We start from the raw sequence: 22,356 nt of genomic DNA, 5'->3' as shown, positions 1-22,356 counted from the left end.
TTACTTGCATACCTATTGTTTAGATTCATGTTTTTGTGTATTTTATTTGGTATAACGGTGATGTGTTTTGGCAACCTGGTAAAATAAAAAAAATGCTTTTTATTTATAAAAACATCACATTTTCAATCAGTTTAATTTTTATTTTGTTTAGAATTGTTAAGGTCCGCCTTCATAATTGTGTTACACAAAGTCAAACTCACTGGTAGAATATTTATGATTTATTTATTGCAAAAAAAAAAAAAAACAATACTGTCATGTAATTGCATTGGAAAACTTGTCAAGTTGACATTTGGCTTTTGTTGCCGTGGGGGCAGGTAATATCACAATTGGGATTATTATGAAACAATATTTAGTGGCAGTGACTCATATTTACATAAACGCATTCTGTGGATGATTAATGTCGAGAGGAGTGAAAACATATGTACTGCTTTTCAATTAGGTTACACAACAGTGAGACACTGTTCAAACGAAAACAAGTGTCTGACTATATTGAAGATAAAACAGCAAATTATACTGCAATATCTTGTAAAATGATGAAACATCTGGATCGAGAATGCGTTTTTTCCTTCATGACTTCACCACGGGACTCCAACGCAGTACAGTATTAGTAGCTGTAGTACAGTCGGAGTTGGACTCGGGGTACTACACCGTTGGCAAGAAGGGCAAGAGTTCATTTTCATTCCAACTCAACTTTTTCCTCTCTTCCTTTGACTCTGGCAAAAAGCAGAGGAAAAAAAATATGTATTTTGGTGCAGGCATCATACGGGTTTCATTCAATATTTAAAGTGCCACTCTCATGCAACGCATGATTTTTAGTATGTTATTAATGAAAATCTGTTTTTTTCCCCCACCACAAAAAATGATTTTGACGTGTATGGCTTTTTGTAACTCCCGCCATGAAAATCCTCTCGAGGGATTTGTTTCGGAGAAGAAGCAGGAAGTGACGTACAGGGCAGTAGCGCACTCAAGCGGTCTGGTCTCTTTCTACTAGTTTTACCTGCTGCACGGTAGCTCTTTGTTTCTTCGCGTTCGCCAAAATGCCAGCTCGTTGTCTTGCTGGATATTGCGCGAACACTCGGGAGGATGGATTCGCTTTTCATACTTTAGCAAAAGACCCGGTTCGTCGTGAAAAATGGATCGCACGGCTGGAAAGGACGAGAGCTTCGTGGGTTCCAAATGACAGGTAGGTGTGGAACGTAATCCTCTCAGAATGTAAGAAAAGATCCGCGCACCTAAATCAGGGGTTCTAAATGTGTCGATGTACCCGACGAGCCACCGCCAATGCCGTGCCTCGTCCTCCGCCTATCACTGCTTCGCTCATTCTGGCGCCAAGCTGGGGTGGCTCGTCGTCACTCGTGGGCGGGTTTTTTTTTTTTTTAATCACCGCCACGCGGAGGTGGATCGGGCGGGGAGGCGGTTGGGCCGCACGCGGTTTGGCCGTGATCCGCATATCATCTAAATGTGGCTCGAAACAAAAGGCTAATATCGCCTCGGTTACTTCACTCTGTTGTGGGATGTTCTCTTCTTCGAAAAGAGCTTCCGTGTCTGAAGGGGCGTGTCCTACAGTAGGTGCCATAGCGCGTTTTCAATGGCGAATGTCCCCCTGTGACATCACGGACAGAAGATGCGGCCAATATGGCCACCACTTGACTGTCGAATGACACTTCCGCATGACGCGCTCTCCGCTCCGCTCATATTTATTATTTCGTATGGACATTGAAGTGAATAATTTTATATGTATTTCTCATTATAATTTCTATTTTAGAATGTTTATAGGGATGACACTTGACCTTTAAGTTGAGTTGAAGCAATGAGGTTAATCCATGATAAATATTTACTGCATTATTTAACTTTTCTAAAGTAAAAAATATTTTACAAAAATGTTAAAATTGAAAAAAAAAAAAAAAAAAAAAATCAACATTTTATACCTATCATTTATATTACCATTTTTCGCATTTAACATAATGGATTCCTCTTTGTACCGTTTATTTTCTCATCTCAACGGATGAACTGAAAATATGCATATGTTACATATTCATACGTTACCTTCTCTTTGGCAGCAATAACCTTTCCTGCAGCAGAAACAACAATGGAATTAATCATATTTCCATAAATACCCCCCGCCTCCTGCATAGTGGCAAATATGAACTCACTCCTGGAGGAAGTACAATCCAATTATCAACACAATGGAGACGACGTCCACCGTAATCCACACCGTTGTGTACATCCGATGGGGCTAAAACACACAGATTAGGATTATGAAATCATCTATTGTCTACGAAAGCTTTTCTGTGACTCCTCCAGTCTCTGCAGATGATGCTATAAAACCGGTGCCCGCTTGAGCCTCGAGGTGCCAACCGGAATATTCTCAGAAGTTCCCACGAAGCTTCAACTCTCACAGTGTCACCACCAAATTGCACCGGGGTGACTGGAGGAGTCACAGAAAGCCGTACGAGTAATATTTCAAGTACTGTACACCTGACGCAGTTTGCCGCCTGCCTACCATGATCCAGTCGGGCCGCTCCATGTCCCGGAGCAGGTGGCAAGCGTTTGTGGTGACCGAGCTGACCCCGGCGCACCACAGCAGCGAAAAGAGCCACGATTCGTTGACCATCCACATGTTCACCGTCACGTTCTGGCTCACAAGTTCCCTGTCGCGCACAAAACCGAGGCGGCGTGTATGTTTACGTCGGCGTAGGCAATGAATGTTGAAGTAAAACTTTATAGTATATTATTATTATTATTATTATTCTCATTCTCAAATTCCCAAGAAGTATTTATAATGCCAAATTGGCTCATTTGAGAACAATGCGTTTACAAAAATGACAATGTACACGGATGCGTGTTGTGGCCACACGTTAAACTTCGGTAAACCTCTCCCGACAGACTTTTTTTTTTTTTTTTTTTAATATGCATTCTTTTCAAATGAGTCCAATGTGTGTTTAAAAAAAAAAGAAAACAAAGCGTCGGTAGCACAGACGTTTACGTAGGTTAACGTGTGGCCGCAACGCACTTCTGTGTACGGGGGCTGAAGCCTATCCCAGCGGTTTCTTTTCTTTTTTTTTTTAAATACGCAGTGGACTCATTTGAGAACAATGAATATTATAAAAAACACGTTTGTCATGGAGACGTTTTCCCAAGTTTAACGTGTGGCCGCAACACGCTTCGTGTACAGATGAGCCAACTCCATCTTTTTTTTTTTAACGGATTGTTCTCAAATGAGCCAACTTGGCTTTACAAATAATCCTTGGGAAACGCTACGGAGGAGCCAACTCGCTTGTCCTCTTTTTTTTTTTTCCCCCAATCATAGTTAATAAATGTGAATTTGTGTAAAACCAGGGGTCATTTATTTAAATATTGGTATTTGTATTGAATACTAGCTGAAAAGATCAATGGATTTCGGCAAAGGTTAACGTGTAGCCGAGTATGCTTCCTCGTTCACGAGCCGCCTCCCCGTTGAGAACAGATCCAGCAACGAAGTATTTGTATGCTTTCTACGCTTTCAGACTTTTCCGTGTAAATCTCGACGACATACTCATTTTACTCAAGACAAGCGGAAGCGGGTTCACGGTCCAATTTCTTATCGGCGAAAACATCGACTTCGGTATTAAGTACGGGTCCTCTATGGCGAGTTTATCAAATTTTTCCACGTACCGTCGTTTATTTTCCCCTTCTAAATGTCTGACGGTATCGGACAAGACTCTGGGCGTCGTGCGACAAGACATATTTCCGTGTCGTCTCCAACCGACTTAGCATTGAGCAATGCTCAGCTTGACCGGCAATATGGCGACGTAAACAAAGGTCACGTGATTTTATGACGTAGGTGTACGAGCTCTATACTTATATGCCCGTGGGTACCTTATCTTCATTTGAGTATTGTTATGTGATCTGTTTGTGTGTGTTGCCCCTCAACATGTCTCGAACATTTTGTTAGCATTAAGATAGCAGACTTTTGTTATCATATAGCTTGGTTGAACATTTTGCCATTTAATTCTCTTTATTTCAAATGAACTCGGATATTATGCAATAGTCTCTCATTCCTTTAAAGCAGGGGTGTAAAACTCATTTTTTGTCGCGGGACACATTTTACTTACAGTTCCCCTCATCATATTTACACATGAAATTTATGAACTCGTTTTGGAATCAGAAGTCGAGAGTCGTGAGATTTTCAACTATTGTTGTTTGGTCAAACAAAAATGCTTGTAATATCTCAACGTCATCATTTATGATATGACAATTTGAAATTTTGGTACAGATTTTAATCAAAATCATAGACGTTGATCCATGTGATTTGCCTTCGCGGGCCACATAAAATAATGCAGCCGGCCGGATCTGGCCCCTGGGCCTTGAGTTTGACACCTGTGTGCTAAGCCATACTTAAAAAAAATTTTTTTTTAAGTGTTTCAAAAGATAAAACTTAAAAAATAAAAGTTCTTTTGTGAGTGGGTGTGGAAGAAATCCCCTTCAATAAATGATGGCTTATGTAAAGTATATTTTCCAATAATTTTTTTATCTTGGCAGCCTCGCGCCGATTACCTGATTTTCGACATGCTCAATTTGCTGCAGTGCAGATTAAGGCGGCTTCCTCCATCTTGGAACATGGCGTGTTCGTTGTTGTAGACGTGGATGAAGCCCGGAGCGGCAATTTTCACGTAGTCTCGTTCTGCAGGAGGAAGCCACAAGACCTATTCAAACAAACAAACAAACGAGAACTCGTTTTTGAAGAAATCAAGAGCCGAGCTTGAAAAGTGGCCATTATTTACAAAGCAGGATGATAACGTTCTCTATCAGAGGAAAATTATGTTGCTTCATAAACTTGATGCGCAATCCATCCATCCATTTTCCTTGCCGTTTATCCTTACGAGGGTCACGGGGAGTGCTGGAGCCTATCCCAGCTGTCAATGGGCAGGAGGCAAGATACGCCCTGAACTGGTTTCCAGATTTTTTTAAGTAAGATTACTGTACTCAAAATACTGTACTAATGTCTCCCTACGGTACGATACAATTTCATGAAGGAGTGCCGGAGCCTATCCCAGCTATCATCGGGCTGGAGGCGGGGTCACCCTGAACTGGTTCCCAGCCAACCGCAGGGCACATAAGAGACACATTTAATTAAACTCCACTTGCTAAATGATATGGCAGCACGGTTGATCAACGGGTTATGCGTAGGTCTCGCAGTTCTGAGAATCTGGGTTCGATCCCAGCCCCGCCTGTGTGGAGTTTGCATGTTCTCCCCGTGCCTGCGTGGGTTTTCTCCAGGCACTCCGGTTTCCTCACCACATCCCCTCCCAAAAACACGCAACATTAATTGGACACTCTAAATTGCCCCAAGGTGTGATTGTGACTGCGACTGTTGTTTGTCTCCATGTGCCCTGCGATTGGCTGGCAACCAGTCGGCTCCTGCACTCCATGCGACCCTCGTGAGGATAAGTGGCAAAAGAAAATGGAAGGATGGATAGCTAAATGATAACATCCATCCATCGATTTTCTTAGCCGCTGGACAGATGGCTAGATGACAACATCCATCGATCCATCCATTTTCTTAGCCGCTTATCCTCACAAGGGTCACGGGCAGTGCTGGAACCTATCCCAGCTGTCAACAGGCAGGAGGCGGGGTACACCCTGCAGCCAATCACAGTGCACATTGAGACAAACAGCCACACTCGCAATCACACCTAGGGGCAATTTAGAGCATCCGATTAATGTTGCATGTTTTTGGGATGTGGGAGGAAACCGGAGTGCCCGGAGGAAACCCACGCAGGCACGGGGAGAACATGAAAACTCCACACAGGTGGGGCCAGGATCGAACCCGGGACCTCAGAACTGTGAGGTGTTCCACTATGCCGCCTAACTGCTAACGTATAATCCAAAAATGCATGGATGAGTGTGCATAAATTTGCATTGATGTTACAGTAATTCTAACCACAACTGTTTTGCACTTTAACATATGAAGCAAAAAACATTCAACAGTTGAATATATTTCACCACCAAACTGTTCAAACAAACCATATCATTTCATCTAATCAAAGTTCATCAGCGTAATGCTCAAATATAATGTGAAACGCCACAAAACAGTTATTATGGTAATCATACAGCTTCAAACCAACAAATACAAGAACACATACAGTTTACTACAATGGTGGGAATGCTGGCCACTAGTGGCACAACATTGTACTACACTGAACGTGAGCAAGTCAAAATTAAAATTTGCCTGTGTACTATAAAAATACATTAGAAAAGATCAAAATAATTGGAGAACACAGTATCTAAATTCAAAGTGTCTGGGTAAAAAGAGCTTGCGGCCTACCAGGTTTGGGTCCATTTCAGACACCAGGATGGTTCTGACCACCTCCACTGTGTCGATCTCTTGATCGGGACTGTAAAGGTCAAACATGACGGAGACGTTGTGGGCCTTTGCCAGGAGCAGGAGCTGCAGCAAAGACGGAACGCTCTGATTCCGAGCTTCGTCTCTGTCTTCGACGGAAAGGCCGGCCAACGAACGGAACGGATCCGTCTGGAAAACGGGTTTGAGAACTCCCCTCGTACGACATATGTCCGGACTTTTGAAGGCGAGCTCTCACCTGTAGGAACCACTCCCCCGCGTTCAGACTCTGCAAGTCCTTCCAGGTCAGCTCGGAACTCCGGTTGAAATCTTTGTCCGGAAACTTCTTTCTGACGTCTGTCGTTCTCCTTAAGAAGCCCGAGTGTTCATCGTGCATCAGGAACGGAATTCTGTCCTTACTAATTAATAAACAGAAGAAGAGTGTGTGTGTGTGTGTGGGGGGGGGGGATTGTGAATTTATTTTATCCACTGCTCAATAATTTTATACCCACAAGTAATCTTTTATCTTGCAAGTAGCAGAATAATCCATTAATTTGAATCAGCATAATATATATGATCAATATATCAACTGATCTAACTTTATTTGGAAGTGTTTTTACTGTTACATGAATTAGAACAACAACAAAGAAAAAAAAAACTCGCTCATGTGCACTCATACAAATTAAAAATAATAATATAATCAGCTATTATGCTGATTGGCATTCACGCGTCTGCATGTATGTTTAACTGGCCTTAAAATGATAAAATATCCCAAAATAGACGGGACTTTTTCTGTGCTTGATACAAAATGTTAATTTTTTCTTTTTCTTTTTTTTTTATTAAAATTAAATACAATTAAATGAAATGATGCATTTATTTAAAAAAATAAAATAAGATAAAACAAACTAAATGTACAATAAAATGTTACATATTTTAAATATAACAATTTTGACACCATATTTTTGATCAAATATTTTAAAAACATTTCTTTTAAAAATCAAAATAAAGAAAAAAAATAATAATCGGCAAATACAGTAAATAGTATAAAATAGTCTTATTTATTATCTAAGATTTTTATTTTCATTATATAAAATTCTGTCAACAATATCCATGACATACGTTAATTACCCATTTATTAAATCGGAATTATTTGATTTTGGTAGGCATTTATTCATTCTAAAGCTTTGAATTTAAAATTTTAAATAACTATTAACTCACAAACTACATGCATTGTAATTTCCCAGAATTTTAAAACAGGGGTAGGGTTGGTTTAAAAAAAAAATATATATATATATAAGTACTAGTTACAGTGTGGTAAAAGTGGATCACGACTAAATATAAATGAAATTGTTTTTTGTTTTTTTAACTTTTGCGTTAATTGATGGCCAAGTCACTATTAAAAACGTATGAAATAGCAATACTATCAGTCTAATGTGCATAACAATAACAATGATACTACTACTAATAATAATAGTAATAATGCGTCACGTGGCGTTTCAGTCAAGTAATAGAACTCTTCTTCTCGTTTGCTTTGCTCGCGTGTACCTGATCTGCACGTCCGTCTCGAAGGCCGCCACGCCGCATTGGAGGCTCCTCTGGAACGACATCATGGTGTTCTCTGGGGCCAGCTGAACGGGAACCAAGACACATGGTGGGCGAGACACAAACATGCGGCAGTTTTTCCGCTTTAATTGAGCACAGTCAGCGCCTGCCTTCCACTAAACTTGTCTGTGACCCAACAGCATATTCCGCCCAGTACCTTCATACACAAAATCTCTGTACATGGGGCCCTCACATTGCAGGTTCACACCTGAGCCACGACAGGAAAAGGACATGTGCCGGATTGTGATGGGAACACGTGAGGCCCATATTTCATTACGAAAACACTACATCAAGAATATATCGTAATTTCCGGGCTAAAAGCCGCGACTTTTTTCCCCCCCAAACCCTTTCAACTCTGCTGTTTACGCGGTGATGCGGCTAATTTGTGCATTTTTTCTAATGGTCGCAGGCCGGAGGCACTCGATTCGCAAAAGGTAAAAATGAGACCGGTGGAATATATGTACCGAGGAAGTGACTTTTACCAGTCCGGCTCTGTTAGCGCTGCGCTAGCGTGTTACTGCCGTGATTTTTACCGGTATGTTTTTTTTTTTTTTAACCGGCCCTGTTAGCATGGCGCTAGCGATAGTTTAGCGCAGCGCTGGCGTTAGCGTTAAACTCTCTGTGTACTGTCTTTGTAAATATCTCGACCTACAGTGGGCACTTGCGGCTTTTACACAGCTGCGGCGTATGTATGTACCAAATGGTATTTCCTTTACAAATGTACTGGGTGAGGCTCATAACCAGGTGCGCTTTATGGGACGGGAATTACGGTACTCATCGAATGATAAACTTCTGTCATTCATTCTGTGACTTTGACCGGCCCTGTTAGCGCTGCACTAGCGTTAGCGCTGTACTAGCGGGTTACTGCTGTGTTACTGGCATGTCTCAGTGATATTTACCGTTAAGTTTTATTTTAACCAGCCCTGTTAGCATTAGGGCTAGCATAAAACTCTTTCTGTGTACTGTCTGTCTTTGTAAATATCCCGTGTTTTAAAGTGGGCACTTGCGGCTTTTACAGAGCCGCGGCGTATGTATGTACCAAATGGTATTTCCTTCACAAATGTACTCGGTGAGGCTTATAACCAGGTGCGCTCCGTAGGTCGGGAATTACGGTCCATCGAATAAGGACTGACGCTCACCATGGGGGCACCCCGGTGGCCGACAAGTTTTGGCTTTTGAGGCAGGTCGCTGTGGTCTATTAGACAAGGTGAGCGGATGAGTAAAGGGCACAGGAGGATGGCTGCTGACACTGCAGCATACACCGACACCATCAGGAAGTGTGAGCCTGGTGGGAAGGAGAAAATTAATTCATCCCGCAATCAATTGATTCTCTACACTGTGGTACCATACTGGATTAGTGTTGACCAACCTCTATTGCGCAAGGCCTCTACTTTATGATACAAAAATCTAAAGGGCACTCCATCAAAATAAAATTGTCATAAAAAGTATCACAGTGGTGGTGTTGTTTTGGTTAGCAACAAAGCTCAAAAAGACCCTTCGGTTCACGCTTGTGTATGTATTTCTTTCGGCTTGTTCGGTTGCGTGTAATCTCAGATGGAAGAAAAGTTTATACAGCAATCCCTCTCTACTTTGCGGATCACCTATCGTGGTTTCAGTACATCGCGGACCCCCCTGACCCTCAAAAAAAAATAATAATAATAAATAAATAAATAAATAAAATAAAAACCGCTATGTACTCATGTGCTATCCCCGGCATGACGGCATGGACCGATGAAGCAAAAAAAAATAATAATAATAATATAAAAAAAAAAAAAACACCAGCATACATTAGGAAACTTCCTTGATAGGGTATAATGCAGCATGACCAGCAAGATGACAAGGAACTATGAAGCAATAAATAAATAAAATGTAAAAAAAAAAAAATAATAATAATCCCCATTTACCCCCACTTCACAGTTGGGTGGGTCTGTTACAAATTAACCATAAAAAAACGAGGAATTACTGTAATCGCTTCACTATCCCCACAATATGGCACCAGAGCTCTAGTTTTGTTTATACTAAGCTCTTCAACTCACATCCATAATGTTCCTTGCCAAATGATGGCGTAAAAGCAGTTTTTGTTAGTTCGTCAGCTCACATAAACATAGTTCGTTGGCACCGAGGTGTAACAGGACAGTGGCAAAGCACTACTTTTGTTTAAATACAGTACTTCAACTTATTTTAATACAGTTTTCTTGCCACCAAGATGTTTTTCCTTCAGTTTTTGCTCAATGTTTCCAGGATACAGCATCATAGAAAATGCAATGAGGTAATTACGTGAATTCCATTTTATACATTTTGTTTTGGCCGTGCGGAATCCCTCAAAGACAAACGGGCTCAGCAGGACCAAACCTCCGACAGCACCAAACTGCACAAAAGGAGCAGTCGCCTGCCAAAGCACAAAAATCACATTCAGCTCAACACGTGGCAAAAAAAGAAATTATCATCTCATCTGGTTATGAACATGATGAATTCCGTTTAAAGGCATACTCACCTGCAGCGATAGAAGTACCGTCGGCCATTCTCGTTTCCACTGGAGACTTATTCCAATGAGTCCAACAGAGATAAAAAGTAAACCGAGAAATAGAAGGCACTTTGAGGAGAGAAAAGTGAATTAAAAAAAAAAAAAAAACAAAACGACACAAGTTAACCCAAAAAAATCCAACTTGCATCAGAATTGGAATTTATCCTACCTTATGTAGCCAATGTAAGTTCAGCGGTTCCGCCAAGGCGACTTGAAACAAGGCAAAAAGCTATAGAATTAAATCACAGTTAAAATTGTCTGCCTGTAAATAAAGTTTGATCAGATACGGCGGCGAAAATATTCAGGCGATCCCTGCAGTCGTCCTTTATGGAGTCGAACAGGGATCAATGTTAGGGCCCCTGTCATTTTCAATGAATCATCCTGTTTTCGCACCAGCAGCAGCACGCAGTAGCTGGTCAACACTGCCGAAGTGACGACCAGCACCATGAACCAGTTCACCCACCGCCGCAACTTGACAAAGCCTTTCCTGAGAACGACAACAGAAAACCACCACAGTCAAAAACAGCCTGGTGAAAGTTTCGGGTATTTTGGAGAGTTTTTTTGTTCACCAATTGACATCCTCTTGGTCATTGGAAGTGACCAGACAGATGTACATCCAGAAAACGGACAGCAGGGTGATGAGGGTGAGGACTGAGAACCAACAGCATGAACACTAAAGCGGAGAAAGACGTTAATGAGTAGAATAGTATGCCAAACATCTGTCTCCATGCAACCATGAAAGCATTACAATACATGCATTTGCTGAGTCCATCCATCTATCTATTTTCTTTGCCACTTATCCACACAAGGGTCGCGCGGAGTGCTGGAGCCTATCCCAACTGTCAACGGGCAGGAGGCGGGGTACACCCTGAACTGGTTGCCAGCCGATCGCACGGCACGTAGAGACAAACAGCCGCACTCACGATCACATCTAGGAGCAATTTATCCATCCATCCATTTTCTTTGCCGCTTATCCACACAAGGGTCGCGGAGTGCTGAAGCCTATCCCAGCTGTAAACGGGAAGGAGGCGGGGTACACCCTGAACTGGTTGCCAGCAAATCGCAGGGCACGTGGAGACAAACAGCCACAGCCGCACTCACGATCACACCTAGGAGCAATTTAGTGTCCAATTAATGTTGCATGTTTTTGGAATGTGGGAGGAAACCGGAGTGCCCAGAGGAAACCCACGCAGACACGGGAAGAACATGCAAACTCCACACAGGTGGGGGTGGGATCGAACCCGGGTCCTCAGAACCGTGAGGCCGACGCTTTACCAGCCGATCCAACGTGTCGCCTTTCCTGAGTCCCTTTTCAATCAACACGGAACTTGAAATGTATTCTTTGGCATAATTCCCGACATGACGGAATGGGAGAGGCTGGAATGTTAATCTGTGATTAAATGGATTTGTCACCGTTGCGGTGGTGGGAAATGAGGAAAACCTTTTGTGGGCGGGTGGGCAGTCGCCACACAAGGCTACTACAGTATTCATATACAAACAAACACAAGTCAATTTTCAAGTATGTGCCCACGTTGAGCGGCACTTCCTAAACTCAATACCGCAGGGTACATGCAGACATAGACAACTAACCAGTCACACCAACGCTGAGCGGGAACTCAATCCACGCTGCCTGCACCAAAATCCATTAGTAACCAGATACAAGGTGGGGGCATTACTGGATTAGGCACACAAATGGAATAGGTGAGGTCAACCCCACGTGTGAATGTTTTTAAATCCACGTTGAAAACTTCTTTTTTCTCATGCTTTTTAGAATATATCCACTTTTTGAACATATTACTTGCACTGTATCCGGTTTTAACTGTCTTTTTTAAAATATTTTGTCATTTTTATTGTTTTTATCCCATTTAAATGTTTTATCTCTTTGTTTTCAAATGCCTTTGATCGTGTAAAGCACATTGAGTTACCTCGTGTATGAAATGCGCTATACAAATTAATTTGCTTTGCTAAAGGCAAATATTTAATTTAAGGTTTATGTCACAACTGCTAGCAGCAATTTAGTAATAACAACAAAAAAACAAATTAGGCTGTTTCTGTAAATGGTGGCTAAATCAGACGTGTATATATAGGCCCTTTAATACAGATTATATTTTTAATGTCAACATACTCCGCATAAATGATTGATTTGAATTAAAAATGTAAATTTAAATGTAATATAATATAAATGGAATAATATGAAACAATCCCTGCTAAAAATGTTCTATAGAACATTTCAAAAGAATTCTGTAGAAATTCTATACAAAATCACGGACAAAGTTCTTTATAAAAAGTTATGTACAAATTCTATACAATTTCAAGATATTTTTTTTGCAGGGATTCTACAGGTCTATTACATTTAGTATGAAGTAAAAGTGTAGTTTAAAATCAAATAAAAAGCACAATGGTTGGTGGAAAAACTGATCTAATCCAGTGAACCCCTATGTTCCAGACGCAAAATATAAAAGGGTGAAATTTATCAAAACATACTGCAACTTAGCAAATCGTTCTTTTTTTTTAATGGTTCTTCGATACTTGAAAGTCCGTTAGCTTAGTGCTAACATTTAATATGAAACACCAGTGACGGGCTAGCGGAACTTAGCATGGATGTTCAGAATTTGCCAACCTGTACAAATCCCATTAAATAAAAAAGAATATCTACAAGATAGCGGGGGGTGTGAACGATGACCAGCAAGACAAAAGTAAACACGAAAATATATTTACTTTGTTCTCCCCGCCTTTCCTCAAGCGTTTCCAGCGGCAGCTGTACACCCCTCGGCAGCAAGCGGCGAATGGCGACATTTCTTCTCCTCCTCCTCCTCCTCCTCATTCACGGCGTAACAAGTGGATGAAGATGACGGCGTGGGACCACGAAGCACGTCGAGCGGGGCTACCGAGAAGCGAGAACTGAGCCCCCATTCACGACGCCGACCTACAGTGATTGAAAGGGAGGGAACAAAAGCGGGTTTGTGAGGTATTATATTAGGGCAATCCCTGCTTAATATGGCGTTCAATGGAGCTCGGCCTTTGCTGAGAGTCATCGGGGAACTTACAAAAGAATCTCCGCGGGGGCTTTGAGAGTGCACGCTGACGTCACTGCACGCACTCTGCAGACCTGAAAGTTTGACGATCAGAAATTCTGCACTTCATTTCGTTGCAACGGTGCGTATGTTTTTCTTAGCAATCATAAATTTGTGAAATGATTGAACTTGCTCAAGTTTTTTTCTTTTTTTTTTTTTGGGGGGGGGGCTGGTGTCTTCGGACAAAAGTTAAATACGTGTGTATCGTTTATTTATACAAAATGAAATTACACGTGTACACACGAACGAAACCCAATAAGTCACCTTTTGTGGCTCTGTTACTTCGTCATTACCTGCAGGTAACTACTTCCGCATTCGGCAAATGCGGAAGTAGTTTGGCCATATACCGGATTTTTCTTTTCTCCAAATTGATGAATTATTCTTTCCTTGCAGTGTCGTCTATTTTTTAACACATTATTAAACTAAATTATATCAATATAAAACAGTTTGGGAAAAAAATACAACTCTCTTGGACACTTGACGTGGTTCAAAGAATGACATCTTGTATCTCGATAAACTCATAAATCTAAATAAATAATATCCACGGGTAGGTAGAGTAGCCAAATATTGTAGTCAAGTAAAAGTACTATTACGAACGGCATGTCAGTTGTTGTAACGGAGTAAAAGTATCAGTCCTTCACAAATACTCAAGTAAAAAATTACACTACAAAGTAGATTCTCAAAAATGTTACTGGAGTACATACCACCCACTTCTGCTAATATTATATAACACCACTGTATAGCAAAATAATAAATGGCTATAGAGCTCGTGCACCTACGTCATAAAATCACGTGACTTTTGTTTACGTCGCCATATTGCCAGTCTAGCAAAGTATTCAATGCTATGTCGGTTGGAGACGACACGAAAATGTTTTTTAGCATAATGCCCAGAGTCTTTATGAACTCATAAATCGGGCCACTAATATCCACGGGTATGTAGAGTAGCCAAAATATTGTCGTCAAGTGAAAGTACTATTACGAACGCCATGTCAATTGTTGTAACGGAGTAAAAGTATCAGTCCTTCTTCACAAATACTCAAGTAAAAATGACACTACAAAGTAGATTCTCAAAAATGTTACTTGAGTAACACGTTACCACCCACCTCTGCTAACATTATATTACACCACTGTATAGCAAAATAATAAATGGCAATAGAGCTCGTGCACTTACGTCATAAAATTACGTGACTTTTGTTTACGTCGCCATATTGCTGGCCTAGCAAAGCGTTGTTTAATGCTAAGTCAGTTGGAGACGACACGAAAATATGTCTAATAGCACGACGCCGAGTCTTGTCCGATACCGTCAGACATTTAGAAGGTGAAAATAAACGAAGGTACGTGGAAAAATTTGATAAACTCGCCATAGTGGAGCCGTATTTAAAGCCGAAGTCGAGGTTTTCGCCGATAAGAAATTGGACTGTTAATTCGCTTCCGCTTGTCTTGGACAACTGAATCTACACGTGGATCCGGTGAGTAAGTCGTCGAGATTTACACGGAAAAGTTTGAAAGCGTATAAAAGTCTGGACGCATACAGATACTTCGTTTCATCTATTAACTATGATTGGGAAAAAAAAAAGACGACGGGTTTTCTGCTCGTGAACGCGCAAGTGTGTTCGGCGACACGTTAGTTTTTCACGACATCCATCGGTCTTTTTTGCTAGTATTCAATACAATTATACCAATATTTAAATAAATGACCCCTGGAGTCGGACTCGGTTCCGGTGAGAGTTGGACTCCGCCAAGGCTGCCCTTTGTCACCGATTTTGTTCATAACTTTTATGGGTGTCCGGTTTGGTGGCCTCAGGATCGCATCTCTGTTCTTTGCAGATGATGCGGTTCTGTTGGCTTCATCAAGCCGTGAGCAATTCACAGCCGAGTGTGAAGCGGCTGGGATGAGAATCGAAACCTCCAAATCCGAGACCGTGGTCCTCAGTAGGAAAAGGGTGGTGCGTTCCTCTCCAGGTCACACCTGCATTGGTGAACTGTGTTTCGACATGGTTGTAGAGCCGCTGGCCGAATTTAACAAAAATTTCCCACGGGAGCTTTGAGAGTGCACGTCGTCAAAACACAAAGACGCACAGGACAGCAGGAACCAGGCTGACACTTCAAAACAACCCCAGCAGGGTATTCGATACGAGGGAAAAAAGTAACAATGGTCCATTGGGTCTGCCACCCCCTTTTTCTGCGAGCTTCTGAACATGAGCCACAAAAAAGATCCGAACTCACTGGTTTGTTTTTACTTCAGGTTTCCATTGTGGGGAAAACTTCAAGGGCGCCGTTGATGCGGTGGTCCGCAAGCAGCTTGAACAAAAGAACTCAAGACTGCAGGAATGTCCGTTGCGGAATCTCCTCATAGTGTCACATGTTCATTTCAGTCCAACAAAAATAACTTTTTTTTTTTTTTTATTGTTAAAAGGTATCAACATAGAATTGAGGCGCATAAAAGCACAAATGACCGCACTGACAAAATTTGGATACAGGTGTTGACAGTTTGATACAGAATAAACAACTAAAGAATGGATTTCCTTTGAGGATCAAAGGAAGGGGAAAATAAATACATTTTTGCTGTCCTGTTGAAAACATTCTCATGCTGTGAAAATAACTATGTACTGTATATATTTATGCAAGACTAAACAATAAAAAATAGAATTTGAAGATAGAGGCTGAATTTTGGGTTGTTTTTATTGTAAAAATGCAAATAAAATTACATATTTTTCCAGACATTTGGACAATGCTTTTCATTGAACAGCAAAACTTGGCTTATTTTACTTTTTTTTCCTGGATAAAATGCAAACAATGAGCTTTTTCTATTTTTTTTTTACCCCTGTTACAATAAATAAATGAATAAAAATGTATTCTCATATTTTAGGAAACAAGGGGGTGGAAATGATAAATATAATAAAATAAGTTAAAAAAAATACAAATGATTAATAATAAAAATCTAAATAATTGATGCTGTCCAATAAAAATAATGTACAATCACTCATGTTTTGGGGTCATTTTCTTACACAAGAAACTTCTTTTTCTGATTATATTAAAAGCTCAGTGCATTTAAAATATTTTCCTTTTTGGACAATAGCTGAAAATTAAGTTAAAAAAAAAGAGGATTTTAATTTTTAAAGTCTGAAACTAGATAAGTGTATTTTGGATTAAGGTAAAAAAAAATTGTCCAATGAAAAGCTTGCATCTCTTAATGTAAAAAAAAAAAATCCTACAAAATTACTTTTTTTTTTTTACTGGATAAAAGTAGAAAACATTTTGAAATGTTGCTTTGCCTTTTAATGATCCTTTGATTGAGATGTTTTTCCAATAATTTATATTAGTGTGCATGAACAGCAGTATAACTAACGTATAATAACGATTGCTTTAACATCCAGTACCGACATATAAATAGCAAATGATGTTCATCAAACAGATATCACCTCATCAATATCAAACAATTGTTTATTTTCCAGACATATTCAAATTTAGTTGACACATTACCAGAAAAAAAAACAATTTAAAAAAAATGCCTGGAAGACCTCTAAAGCTAAATAAACCTTTAAATATGAGCCAAGATACATATATATTTTTTCATTTTAAAGTTGCAGATGTCGCATACTCACCAGAAATCCCGCTGGAGATGCAAAAAAAAAGCCGTCCCCAGTCTGTTTTTCCTTTCCGCTCCCCCCCCCCACACCCCTTTTTCTTTTCTGCCTGCGTGCGGACCCGTGAACTGCATGTAAAGTCTCCGATGCACTCGCGCAGATCGCAGAGGGTGGATCGCAAACTCGAGTCGGGACGGGGAAAGAGAGAGGAACCAAAAGTACATTCATTTGCTTATTGTCTTTGCGCCAACTTTATAACACACCTCACACGCAGCTCACATGAAAGGATGTATGCACTGTATACATATATACTTTTTGTACCCATGCTTTCTACTTGAGTAAAAAATACAGACACTTGCTTTAAAAAAAAAAAAAATATCCCAATTCTTTACTGTACTTTAACTTTACTGTTATAGAAATTTAAATATGTATTTTAAATACAAATGTAACTGAAGAAAGTACATAAGCAGTTGCTACAACAGAGTAAAAAAAAATAGTTTTTTTTTTACTTTACTAAAATTTTTTTTTTTTTTTTACTGTCAATTATATACAATCCCCACTTTGCACAAATGAGAGAAATTTAAAATAAAAACTTCTAAAAGAAAAAAAAAAAAAACAAGAGCTCAGGCTTTTATTTAACAATTAACGACAGCTTGACTTGAATTTCTGGATTTTCTGCCCTGGCAACTTGAGACTCCCTTAAAACTCGAATGTTGAATTTTGGGACTTAACCTACTGGAGGTATACAATTAAAAAAAAGGGGGGGGGATTTTAGGTGATAACACAAAAAGAGCATGAGCACTTCCCAACTATTTGAACCTATTTGACCTTTAAAGGTCAAGTGTCATCCCAATAAACATCCTAAAATCGATATTGTCATGAAAAATACATAACATTGTTCACTTCAATGTCTATACGAAAAAATAAATATGAATGGAGAGCGTGTCATCCATGTGCAAAGTTGCGGAAATGTCATTCAATGACATCCAAGTGGTTGCCATATTGGCTGCATCTTCTGTCCGTGATGTCACAAGGGGACATTCGCCATTGAAAACACGCTGTGGCCCCGACGATGGGACACGCCCCTTCTGACACGGAAGCTCTTTTCGAAGAAAACAACATCTCACAACAGAGTTAAGTGACCGGGGTAATATTAGCCTGTCGTTTCGAGCCATATTTAGATGATATGCGGATCACAGCCAAACCGCCTCCCCGCCCCATCCACCTCCACACAGCGGTGATAAAAATAATGCTGCCCAAAGAGATGACGACAACGGGGCCAAACCGCCTCCCCGTCTGAGCCACCTCCACGGCGGCGATGGCCACCCCGGCGGCGCCGCGTCCATTGATCACGGCTTTGGTTGGGGTGGCACATCGACATATTTAGCACCCCTGACTTACAGATTACATCCCCCACAAACTATTTTTTATTTATTATTTTTTTTTTTTTAGTAGCTGTATACAGACCTACCTGTCATTTGGAACCCACGAAGCTCTCGTCCATTGCGCCCGTGCAATCCATTTTTCACAGCAAACCGGGTCTCTTGCAAACTTATAAGGGGGAAAATCCGTCCTCCCGAGCGTTCAAGCAATATGCAGCAATGCAACGAGCCGGCATTTTGGCTAAAGCGAAGGAACAACGAGCTACCTTCCCGCAGGTATAAACAGACGAGACCACTTGAGTGCCCTACTGCCCTGTATGTCACTTCCTGCTTCTTCTCGAAAACAAATCCCTCAAGAGGATTTTCATGGCGAGTTACAAAAAGCCATATACATCAAAATCTTGTTTTGTGGTGAAAAAAACGGATAGGTCCATACCGGCTGCCAATATATATATATATATTTTTTTTTTTTCCATCAATAACATACTAAAACTCATCCATTTCATGACAGTGGCCCTTTAAACCTGGTTATCAACAGTATCGAATACCTCAAAATATGATCGCTTTTTACAACGGAAATCAGAAAAGAATTGTCCATAGCATGTGGTCGTTTTCATTGTAAAGTTCGGCTATAAAGATCTACTTATTGATCCCGAGTTACCTGCAGAATGTTCGACACCAGGGGTGTCAAACTCATTTTTCTGGATGAGAATGACCAATTTGGAAAAACACTGAAAATGTCTGCCTTTTTATAAAACACACAGTTAAATGGTGACCTCTGCTCACTTCTAACAGTATAAATACAGTGCAATCATATTTTGAAAACTTTGAAATATGAATCCAAACAACCAAAATAATTCTGCCAAACTTAGAGGTAAAAATGTACACAGTGAAATTTATATCAAATAGGCTACTGCACTTACAAGTTATTCTTCAGAAATAAGTACACAAGCAATTTGTTTATCTACATCTATTTTCTTTGCCACTTATCCTCACGAGGTTCGCAGGGAGTACTGGAGCCTATCCCAGCTGTCAACGGGCAGGAGGCGGGGTACACCCTGATCTGGTTGCCAGCCAACCGCAGGGCACACAGAGACAAACAGCTGCACCCACAATCACACCTCGGGGCAATTTAGAGTGTCCAATTAATGTTGCATGTTTTTTGAATGTGGGAGGGAACTGGAGTGCCTGGAGGAAACCCACGCAAGCTCCACAAAGGCAAGGGCGGGATCGAACCTGGGTCCTCAGCACTCTGAGGCCAATGCTTTTACCAGCTGCTCCACCGTGCTGCCTGTGCTTGCAATATCTCAATGTTATCATTTATGATATGCCGATTGAAATTCAAGCAGTTTTTTTTTTTTTTTAAATCATGGACATTGATTCTCATCATTTTCCTTTGTGGGCCACATAAAATCCTGCGGCAGGCCAGATTTGGTCCCCGGGCCTTGAGTTTGATACCTTCTTTAATGCTCACAGGACCAACACATTTTAGTCTTTCTTTTCCTTCGTCACGAGCTTGCTTGACAATCGGCCAAAAGTTTGTTTATACGTTATCAGGTAAGATCCTCCGCCATCCTAATGTTGCGTTTCTGCATCAGGTCGGTGTTGAGGCCTTCCGGCCATTGGCCCGAAATTTCACATCATAAACTGGATGATGATGAGACATGTTCTGTTGAATGCTGTCTTTCGTCCGCCATGAATTCAAGCATCCCCTTTTCCTCTGGGATGATCTCAGCGATTACCTCCAACACCTCTTTGCTACCATCTCCGTTGCCGTGATCCCATAAATTCAGGAAACTGAGATTCCAGCATCCGCCATCTTGCCTTCTCCTCAAGTTCTGCAATACGGGCTTGTTTCTTCATTCGTCCTCTGTTGCCTTATATCGAACATCAAGGCTCTTCACATTTTCTTTTCTTTCACAGAAATGGGTCTTAAATGTGTTCTTAATCACCATTTCTTCAAACTTGGAGAAGCAGCCATCCAAACCAAAAATGGTTTTTAATATGTCCGCATTGGAAACAACTTCACATTAGCTTCCGCCTGGGTCTGCTTTGGGTTGTTAGCATGATTTAGAGGGGTTCTGAGGAACAGGTGTGCATAAATTTGGCAAATAATTTACATAACCAGTCTTTTTTTGCATATTTTCTCTGGAAATGTTCATTTATTCTTCCCCATCAACTTATATAAGCTACAAATATTTGTAGCTTAGCTCACACTTGACTGCATCGGGGGGGGGGGGTATTTAATACGAATATTGTAAGGAAAAATAAACATACCCAATGAAGTATCTTGTCACACTGTTTAAAAAAAAAAAAAAACCTTCCCTCTTTCATTTGTCTTAAAATTCCAGCATCTTTCATTAACTTCCACCTGGTGGCCATCTTGCTCGCCCGCGTTCCTACTTCCTGTCGTGTCATCACACATACACATCGAGCGGTTGAAGCAGTTGGCCGCCATCTTGGTTCTCCCAAAACGTGTGGCAAACACAATTCACCGGTTGGATTATGGTGGAGTTTTTCCTCAAAGTTTGGCATAGAGGATTAAAACAGGTCGCGTGAGCCTGACATTTTTTTCAGTCCTGGTCACATGAAGGATTTTTAATTTGACTTGGTAAGCCAAAAAACGCTAAGGAAAGACATAGAACACCGTGACGAGCAAGAAATTTTGCATATTACCTGGGGCCCAATTTCCGTGACGTTAACCTTTCCCAAAATACACTATGAAACACTACCATCATAACATAGCAAAAATCTAAGCATTTTTTTTGTCGTAAAAACAGTCAGATATAGTTTTAGAAATAGACTCGCAATGGGAAAATACATGCTAAAGACATTGTTCATTTGTTGTCTCTGTGTCGTCCTATTTCAGACAGAACATTTAAAATTGTTTCCTCGCATTTGAAAATCAAATTCAATTTGCAGAGTTCTGTATTATGACATTCATAAAGAATTTCAGTGATTAGTTCGGGAAAGTATTTACATCGCTTTTTCGTAAAAAACTGTTGCCCTATATATGTGAAGCAGAGAATGACCAGTGAACGACGAAAACCGTAAACAGAACTTTGTTCAAGTGAATTAAACTAAAATAATTACAAAAAATAAGTACAAACAAATTTTAACAGTGTCAAAGTCAATCTTTCTTACTTACCTGTGGAATGTTTTCTCACAGCCACGAAACTGTCGCTGCACAGGTCGGCACGCTTGTTTTGGGAGTATCAAGATGGCGACTTCAGTTTTGATGGCCAATGAGCCATCCAGTCTCTTTTTTCAGAAAGTCCAACGTGCTCACTGCGCCGCTAGTTTGCAATACTCAAAGCAACAAGTACTTCATTTTCTGCAACTTTAATTCCAAAAGTGTCGGCTTATTGCCAAGTATAGGTCAGTCCATCTGCCTTATCGAATGTGTCGGTTCTGCTCGTACTGAGCTGCACATCCCGACGACGTTCCGAGCAACCACGGGCTGATACGGCGCCCGGGGAAGGTTCCCATCGCACCTCGGAATGGCACGCGCTAGTATGTCGGTACCACTAATTGTAACGCAATTACCCGTTTCTAAGGTGATCAGGGCGTGGACCTGAAATGGGATGCATCTGCTAAAAGTGTACGCAGTGTTGTAAAAGCATGCAGCCAATAATTATCTCCCCACTAAAAAAAATAATAATAATTTCTCGAGGTTGAGAACCTCATCATATATTTTGTAAAGTTTGGACCAGCCGAAAGAAAAAGTAGAAGGATTTGTCAAAGCAAAACCTTCTCATGGAATTCCATTAGTGCGAGCTTGTAATGAATATTTTGGCCACATGATGGCGATGTGCACCAACAATGCACCACAAATGCTATTAGTATCCATGTAAACAGGTGTACA

At 40.7% G+C, this 22,356-nt stretch overlaps 1 protein-coding gene across 4 annotated transcripts; it reads right to left on the bottom strand.

The window, feature by feature from the left end:
- Positions 1–216: 216 nt before the first annotated feature.
- gdpd2 (glycerophosphodiester phosphodiesterase domain containing 2) lies at positions 217–22,323 on the bottom strand. Of its 4 annotated transcripts, none has more exons than XM_061835340.1 (17): positions 21,640–22,323; positions 13,496–13,557; positions 13,167–13,374; positions 11,018–11,121; positions 10,842–10,935; positions 10,618–10,677; positions 10,419–10,517; positions 10,202–10,313; positions 9,064–9,209; positions 7,868–7,950; positions 6,582–6,741; positions 6,308–6,430; positions 4,537–4,685; positions 2,504–2,651; positions 2,154–2,236; positions 2,047–2,072; positions 217–713 (listed from the first exon to the last, which is right to left on the bottom strand). In XM_061835340.1, the coding sequence occupies exons 3-17, from the start codon at positions 13,242–13,244 to the stop codon at positions 643–645; spliced, it is 1,536 nt and encodes a 511-aa protein (XP_061691324.1). In that variant the 5' UTR covers positions 13,245–13,374; positions 13,496–13,557; positions 21,640–22,323; the 3' UTR covers positions 217–642. The 4 variants fall into 4 exon arrangements, with proteins under 4 accessions (XP_061691324.1, XP_061691321.1, XP_061691322.1 ...); XM_061835337.1 differs by having other exon boundaries at positions 226–713; positions 6,308–6,514; XM_061835338.1 differs by lacking the exon at positions 21,640–22,323 and adding an exon at positions 20,769–20,893 and having other exon boundaries at positions 226–713; positions 6,308–6,514.
- Positions 22,324–22,356: the final 33 nt, after the last annotated feature.

This window comes from Syngnathoides biaculeatus, chromosome 11, assembly GCF_019802595.1.
Source record: "Syngnathoides biaculeatus isolate LvHL_M chromosome 11, ASM1980259v1, whole genome shotgun sequence".
Lineage (NCBI taxonomy): Eukaryota > Metazoa > Chordata > Actinopteri > Syngnathiformes > Syngnathidae > Syngnathoides > Syngnathoides biaculeatus.
This window is presented reverse-complemented; position numbering and strand designations above follow the sequence as displayed.